At 48.6% G+C, this 8,451-nt stretch overlaps 1 protein-coding gene across 1 annotated transcript; it reads left to right on the forward strand.

Annotated features, from left to right (window-relative positions):
* The first annotated feature begins 1,345 nt into the window (after positions 1-1,345).
* Positions 1,346-8,451, forward strand: REELD1 (reeler domain containing 1). The gene is made up of 5 exons (XM_074821505.1): positions 1,346-1,685; positions 3,274-3,431; positions 4,156-4,456; positions 5,143-5,206; positions 7,847-8,451. The coding sequence occupies exons 1-5, from the start codon at positions 1,378-1,380 to the stop codon at positions 8,420-8,422; spliced, it is 1,407 nt and encodes a 468-aa protein (XP_074677606.1). The 5' UTR covers positions 1,346-1,377; the 3' UTR covers positions 8,423-8,451.

Raw genomic sequence — 8,451 nt, forward strand, 5'->3', positions numbered from 1 at the left:
GCGGTTGTACAGAGCCGCCTTCTCCTCCTAAATGTCACTTTTTAGAGCAAATCTTCCTCAAACGCCCTCTCCATGGGCAACTTCACAAGAAATGCATCCTCTTGCGGGGCCTCTCCCCTCCCAGCCTCAACAATTTACTTCAAAATGTGAAATGCTGTGGATTACCTAAGCCGCTCCACGTGCCACAGAGATCATTTATTCTCCTTCATTTAACGGCTGCGGGAAGGGCAGCTCTGGAGCTCAGCTCATTCAAAGGCACCAGACAGGCTCACAGGCTGCTGAAGCCGCTGCTTGGAAATAAACCTGTCTGTTGTTTTCCACCGTAGGATGGAGGACAGCAGAGGAGCCCGCATCACTGTTGTGGGCTGGGCGTACACAACCCTGTGCTTGGTCTCCTCCGCAGCTGCCTTCTCGCACGGCGCGAGCCTCTCTGCCTGTGCTGACATGACACCCAGGCACCTGAGAGTGCAGCTGCACAGCCCCAGCAACAACTACATTACTGTCCACACCAACGTGTCCTTCTACTCCCCAGGTGACAGGGTTCCAGGTAAGAAACAGCTTCTCCTTTCTGCATTTGAAAAATACAGGATAACTGATCTCAAGTGATGGTGTTAATCTTTGTGAGGGCTGGGAAGAAGGATAACTGCTCCGAGTGAGCTATGCCACCTCTCTTGTCATGAGGAAACGAATGTATTTACAGAAGGATTCTGTTTGCAGCACTTGACCTAAGGTTTCTTAAATAATGGCTGGCTTCAGGTTTTCACCACATTGCAGACCAACTGTTTGTAGCCAGTAAGTCTGGATGCTTTGGGTGGGATTCATTTCTCTCAGCTGTGCCTCAACCATACAGGACCTCGTTACCTGTGATGGCACATGAGAGGCACCTCCAGAGGGTGAAGTCGCCTTCCCTGCTCCTCTGCACTGCACGAAGGGGTCTGGGTGACTCGGCTGACTCTTCGGTACAGGTGGGCAGCATGTCCCGTCCCCAGCACCGTTGCTCCTGAGGCAGATGCAGATAGAGCTAAGAGGCAGCGCTCCCCAGCCTGGCTGCTTGTCTGCTCATCCCCATGCAAAATAAAACCCCTCCAAGGGCAGTGCACAAGCTTATGCATATGTACAGGGTGATACCCAAAGCTTCTTCCTTAAAAATGGCTGCATGCTGCCTAACGCAATGTGGTTAGCAGCTTAGAATCAAGGGGGGGGGGGGTGGGGGGGGGCGGTGTGTGTAGAAAAGACTCAAGCAAATTTTGTGTGCAATCACACACTGCAAAGTTAAAGTCTGGCCTCCTGCATCCAGCATGTCCAAGACAGACCAAGTGAAGACAAACACAGTAAGATGTTTTTGTTGTTGTTGCACGGGGTTTTCTTTTCGTTTCAATGCTCACACTGGAAACTCCATTGCAAACAATTGACCCCGTAACTATAAGGCAAATCCCTTCGTGTCCCGTGTTTTGTCTTGCAGTGACAGTGAGGAGCACCCGGGATTTTATGGGCTTTTTGCTTCAAGCTCGCAAAGTGTCTAACGATGAAATTGCTGGCACATTTGTCTTCATCCCTCCTGGTTCCAAGCTGCTGACTTGTTTCGAAGATGGTGACACTGTCACCCACTCAGACAAGTCACTGAAGAGAAATCTGTCCTTTGTATGGAAAGCACCAGACCAACCCATTGGAGACATCAAGTTTTTGTAAGAACATGCTGGTTCCTAGCCAAAATTTGTGTCTTCTCAGCCTGGCTTTATTTTTCCATTGTACTTGTCCAGCACAGTGGTTTATATATCTTGAACCCCATATAGCTAAACACTTATCAAATGCTGCAACAGTATCCCAGCTGGTATATAAATCACCACTTATATCTGCTGAGTAGTGCTGCTTTTTATTTACATGGTCACTATTTTCTCAGAATAAATACATTGAAAGATGACAGCCTAAGCACTTAGGAAATAGAAATATTAAGGCATAAAGAGAGAACTGTGGTCATGTTGCCTGTCTTTCTAAATAACATAGCCCACAGGACTTCCCTGCCTACAAAATAATCTTGTATATCACTCCTTAAAAAAAAAAACCTAAAAATGAGTGGTTTTAAAAACAGTTAAATGTAAACAGAATTATTCACAGTAGGAAGAGAAAGTGAGCACTGGGTCAACACTTGACATCTCTGCACCAAAGTCCCAAACTGTCCAAGCATTTTGGTTCTGATTTGGAATGAAATTAAACGTCTTCTAACTGGCTGTCTTAGAGGAAGCACAGCGGCTTTTCATTTTGGAAGAGATTATATTGTCAAGTTTTGACTTTACAAAACCACTTAGAAGCTGCTTGGCCAGATCCTTGGCTGCTTCCCAAAACATAAGCGTTCTGGTGAGTGCCGTGGTTTGTGCATCTCATTGTGATTCAACACAAATTCATTGAAACAGAAATACTGCTGCTTGGCATTTTGAATTTTTGCCCATTGTTTTAGATTGGGAAATACTATTAAAAACACATAAAACTCAAGCAACTGAATAAACCCAACCCAAACCCGACACCTATTCCTAGCTACCTGTTTTGAAGCGTCCTTCATCCTCTGGATTTTGACCCTCCAAGCTGATTTCTGATAGCTTCTCCCTTTTCTCCCTACCACAGCACCCGCAAAAACTCCTTGTTAGGCTTAAAAATGGCTTATAAGGGTCATCTGGCACAGGCAGACCCAGGTTGGTTTCCCCTTAGCTAATTCTCAGAAGCAGCTGAGCAATCTGAACTGAAATTCTCCTAAAATCTCCAGCTTAAATAAGACTCTCTGGGTGAACAGTTAAAGGTTGGCCAATGCAGTTTTGGCACCTGACAAAAAGCAGAGGGTTAGGCAGGCTCAAATATCAGAGGGCTGAGAAGACAGACTTTTTTCTTTTTTCATACCTATTCTGCTGTTTGTACAAGTTACATTGACTTGTTTTAATTAGTAAATACCACTGTTGTTTCCCTGCCTACGGAAGATTATAAGCAGAGCTAGTCCAAGTTTTCCAAATGAACGTCTATCCACACAGCAAATATAATAGCTTTTTTTTTTTTTTAATCTAAGTTCCCACACTTTTTTTGGTTGATCTTAATTATGAGTGGTGACTCTTCACCCCATATTGGGACCTGGTATCTTGTATTTGTAATATAAAATGTGTGATGGTCTAATCCTTTAAAATACTTTTGCGTTGCTTCTGTCTTCAGATCCTTGTGATTAGCTAAACAGTTGGATGTTTTGTTAACGCTATAGAGCCAGTAAATTCTTCCCTAATTATGTTTTAACAGCATCTCCATAGTCCAGTCGTACTTTGTTTACTGGGCAAAGATCGAATCTGCTATCGTGGCTCAGCGAGGGCAAAACAAAACACTTGCTGGCAGCAGCAAGAAGCCCGACCCTGTAACCCCCGTGCCCTTGCAGGGACCAGCTGACCCACACCCCACAGGTACGGCAAGCAAAGGTACAGGTTTGTTACCGACCGCTTCCCACAGAGTAGTTTTACAGCTTATTCCAGGCAAGCGTTGAGCACAAGTGACCCAAGCAAGCTGGAGGGACTCATTTAACTCCTGTGGCCGTTGGGGAGATCAGCGATGGCTGTGGCAAACTCCTTGAAGTAAGGGCATGGGTCAGCATTCAAGGTGATGGAGCCAGCTCCAAGGAGGGTACCAGAAAGATAAACAGGGTTGCCAGATCTTATGATTTCAATGCAAACCCTAAAATGCAGCATACTTGACCTAAAACCTCAGCTCCTGAAGACAAGCAAGTGCAATTAGCAATGCTGTCTAAATAAATGAATACATTTGTTTCTAAATGTGACTATTGCCCATCACGTATGTGTTTAGTTGTATTTATGTGGCCTTTGGTCAGCAAAAGGCTCCAAGAATTTTCTTATCCCAAATCAGATGGGTGTCTCAGCATTTTTGGCATGGCACCAAGACTGAGTTTTAATTATCTTACTTGACCATAATTTAGGCAGTGGGCTTTGCTGCTTTACTTTCCATCTGGGTTCCCACTTCAAATTAAGTAGCATGAAAATAAAAAAAAAAGGCACTATTACGATGCTTCCTGGCAAATGTTAGCACCACGAGGGATTTGAAATAAACAAACCAAAGGCAATAGACTTCTGCTCCTCTCTCCCTGCTTCTTGTTTTGTCTCCCTGCTGGACAAGGTCCCACCTCACCCGCGGCTGCCACCGGCTCCCCCCTGCACCCCCCCATACCACCGGCCAACCCCACTGGCATCGCAGCAACGCCAGCACCAGAGCCAGGTTTCGGTGTCGGGTCAGACACCCGTCTCGTTGCTGAGCTGAAGCAGCTGGCTTGGCCTTCGCAGGCTGCGTCCGGCGGGAGCAACGAGCCCAGAGGCCAGGGGCTGGAGCCATCCCTCCCCACCCGAGACCCCAGCACGGCGGACCCCTTGCAAGGTTTCCTCTCCCGAGACGACGCCTCCGGCTACAGCACCTCCAAGGGGTAAACTAGGCGGTGGGAAGAGTTATTTCTCCAGCCCTTCTGGGAATGGAAAATAGCACTGGTTTTCCTGCGGATGAGCGAGGGTCTGTGTAGGAAGGTGTCTGTGGCTGGGGGGGGGGCAGGCAAGAGGGTGTTTGCTTCAGGAAATTTTGAGAAATAATCCTTTGGAGATTGTATGTGACAGACAGCGACAGGGAGAAAATCCGAAACACTTAAAAACCCGACCTTGTGCTGCTCAGCCTAGCAGAGGACTGGCCAGGTGACTGAAAAATGTGATTTAAAAACTATTTACTGCTACATTATTTTTTTAAAAGCGCATGCAAATATGCAGTGAAAAGGTGAACGCAGCAGACGTATTTCTCTGTCTGCAGGGAAAAGGAAGAAAGAATTCAAAGCAATTATGAAATCTGGGCTTGAGGATATCTGCTCAGGAGTCTTAGAGGGTTTGGGCCGCATGAGCTTTCATGCAACATTTCATATTGTGGGTGAAAATGATGGGGATAGGAATAAATGATCGTGTGTTATTAAAAATACAGCTCTGTACAGTCTTGCATTGACTGCGTGCATCCCGAGGCCGCTCTAGGGAGCAGGATGCTTCTCCAGTGGAGCAGAGCCAGGGATTCCCGCGTGAGCAGCAGCAACAGGCCTCACTTACTAACCCTGCCTTTCCTCTCTCCGTATCTTAGAGCAGAAAGCATTGCCAGCGCTGCCACCCCACACTTGTGTTTGGTGTGTAAAGAAGACCGGCAGGTAAGCAACAGGGATGGGGAGGATGACAAAAAGGTCTAAGAGAAGATGAGGATAAAACTGTTCTACTACATCACAGCGCCAAGCAGCCCACATAAGTCTCATAAGTGACTAAAACTACATTTGAGACTGTTAAAAGAGTTTTAGTTTTTTTACTTTAACCGGCAATTGGGTTTTATACCTCTTTTTTGTTTTCCTTTTGAGCCCGCTGCCTGGGTTTTTATGAGTCCCACTGTAAAAACAATCCAAAACAACTTTTCCGTATGGCTACACGGCTACAGGCTGCTGGATGTTACTGGGTCGGAAACACGTGGTTTATTCCCATGGAAGGCTGAGATGTTCCTCTGCAGAGGTGCTGGATAGGTACCAGCCATGGCATTCACCAGAGGTCGAAGACTTCATCTTTCCTGGGGACGGCCAAGGAAGCTGTGTGCTTCCTGAGGGCAGGGTCAGCCTGGGAGGATGGACCAGAAAGGCAGAGGTGGTGGTGGTGGTGGTGGTGGTGATGGTGGGGTTAGCCACAGGTGTCGGGTGCACCCACCAGAGACCACTGGAAGAGCGGGAGCTGGCAGACGGGATGAGTGGGTGGGAGCGCCTTTTGGGAAGGGGTGACCTCAGGAGAGGAAGCCCAGAAAGGTGTGAAAGGACCACAGCCTCAGAGGGGTGGCTGTACAGATGGAAGGAGATGTGGGAGCTGGAAAGGGCATGCGAGGAATTAGGTAGAAAAAGAAAAATACAGCAAGAGGAGGGACAGCAAGAGGAGGGAGAGAAACTGGAGAATACCAGGGCTGCAAGGAGAGAGGAGAATGGTCAGGTGGGAATTAGTGGAGAAGGTGGAAAGCAGGGATAGCTTAGAGGCATGGGGTACAGAGTTAGCAGGGGAAGCCCCATACACAGGGGATGGAGAGAATTAAAATACAAGGAAAATAAAGAACTAGATCTGGGTTGCAGGATGCCACAGGAGTAAGAGAAGTAATCTCACAGAAAATAAAAGAGGAAGGGGCTGTACAGCAGAGAATAAGGCAGAAATATTTAGGAAGGAGCAGAGGACAGAGAACGAGTAGAGTCGTGTAATGTAAGCATCTGGCGTAGCCATGGAGAGAAGTGGAGAAATGGTAGAAGATGGTAACCAAAGGAAAGGAGGAGTTACTGCACAGGGCAAGACCAGAAGAGCGTAAACGAAATAAAAATGTTGAGAAATTAGGAAAGAAAGGAAAACAAAAGTACAAAAAGAAAGGAGAAATGAGGTGAGATAGGGCAAGGACTTGCGAGGCAATTCCATTTTCTATCTCAAAGTCCCAAATCCTGCAGTATATCCCTACAGTATGACCTTTGCATTTTGAGGGTAAGTGATCCAAACACATGCAATCCCAACTTTGCCAGCCAGCTACTTTACAGTTTGCAGTTCAGCCACTGAAAGTCTTTTATTTACTACTGTATTTTACTAGCACCTTCATAAACCGTCTCCTCCACAAAGGATGCTCTGACCCTCCCCTACTTTGCTTCACAGCTTGCCAGGGCTCCTACCTCAGCTTTGTGCTCCTGTCACACGGCCTTCCCAGCAAGCTTTATAAATCGCTAAGGATGGTAGAGGGTGAGAGTTTCTCTGGTGTAATTAATGGATGTGTGAAAAAGCCTGCTGGGCTGGACACGTTGGAGAGGTGCCAGCTACTTGAGGGCCAGATACAAATCTCAGTGGAGCCAAAGAAAGAACTCCAGTACATTTTGCAGATTTTGGATGGGGATCCAGGTGCACAGTGGGAATGGAAAAATTCATTGGGGGCCTCCTAAACTGTATGATTGTTTCACAGTTAGCCTTGGATGATTTCTGCAGCAAAGCCTGGGCTGCAGAACTGGCATGGAGTGGCTATCATTTGGGGACGGGTAAAATACAGTGTGCGGCAGCAGGCAGAGCCCCTAGAAACAGGAGCACTCAACAGTCATTCCCACTAAAGTGGGTAGTCAAGCAACACTGAGAAGCAGCCAGTTTCAAACTGGCTGTGTAGACTGAGAAAGCAAGATGGGCTTTGGGGAGAGTTCACAAGTTGTACGTGACTGCCCCAAAACCACTGATGTCAGAGGCCATCCCAAGCCTCCTGGGTCCCTCCACTCCCTGGTTCGATCCACAGCCTCAGCAGGGCAATACTGAATCCCAGCGGGCCCAGTGTGACCCTAAACATGAAGCCTGGCCAGGAAGAGCACTCCTGTCCTTTCACCATGACCCTGGCATCACTCAAGGTGGGAATTGTGATTATTTTCTGTGATAACGATGCCTGGGAAAAATGCCACCACCACCACCACCATGGGAGTTGCAGACCTTTCCTTAGGCAAAGCAGTGACCTTCCTCTCCACCTGCACCCTTCACCTCTCCCCCTCCAGCCTGCTCTGCCTTGCCCCGCAGGAACTAGCTCCCAGTGTCTTGTCCCTCCCATGGCAATTCCAGTACGGATGGCGTGGGGCTGAATCTGCCTCATTTTCTAAAAGCTACTGAGTAACCTGGGGATGGAGCAGGGTTATTCCAAGGCCAGTGGGACACCTGGGTGCCAGAAATACAGAGCTCTACCACAACACAGGTAGTGAGAACCTAATCGGCCCCCTTTCTCTTCCCTCACTGCACATCTCATCCTGTTCTTGCTTTTGAAGGCCAGTACTGAGAGCAGGGCTGTCTTGAAGGCCTCCCGGCATGCAACAGCGTCTCCTGCCCCGCACGTACACGCTCACCTGGGGGACACTGCTGCGACAATAGCCTGGTTTGGCGATGCCAATGCAGCTGGCAATTTGTCATCGGCTTCAAGGCAAATGGCAGAAAGAAAGCTGGCACCGCAGCCGGAGGAGGCAGGCGCCAGGGGCGAGGAGGCGGTGGCGGGTGGGAACACCCCGCCATGGGTGACCAGACCAGCTCCCAAATCTGCCATTCCCGGGAAAGGGGAAGACCCTGGCAGAGGGACTCGGCTCCTGGCAGCCCAACTTGGGATCCTCCTGGTCTGCACCGCCGCCCTGGGCCTGGCGCTGGCAGCTGCTGTGCGCTGTGTCTGCGCCCAGCATTGCCACAAGCGGACGGAGGTCTCCTTCAGCGAGCCAGACCCCGACGTCATCACCGTCAGAGAAAACGGGGAGGTGATGCGCTTCCGAAAGATCCGGGAGAACAGCTTCGTCCTGGTGCAAGCCGAGTACAACTGGGTCAGCCCCTCAAGCAGCGGGAAGAAGACAATCATCTGAACATCTGCGACGCCGAAAGCAGCGCTACA

The sequence above is a fragment of the Strix aluco genome, chromosome 4 (genome assembly GCF_031877795.1).
Source record: "Strix aluco isolate bStrAlu1 chromosome 4, bStrAlu1.hap1, whole genome shotgun sequence".
NCBI classification, from domain to species: domain Eukaryota; kingdom Metazoa; phylum Chordata; class Aves; order Strigiformes; family Strigidae; genus Strix; species Strix aluco.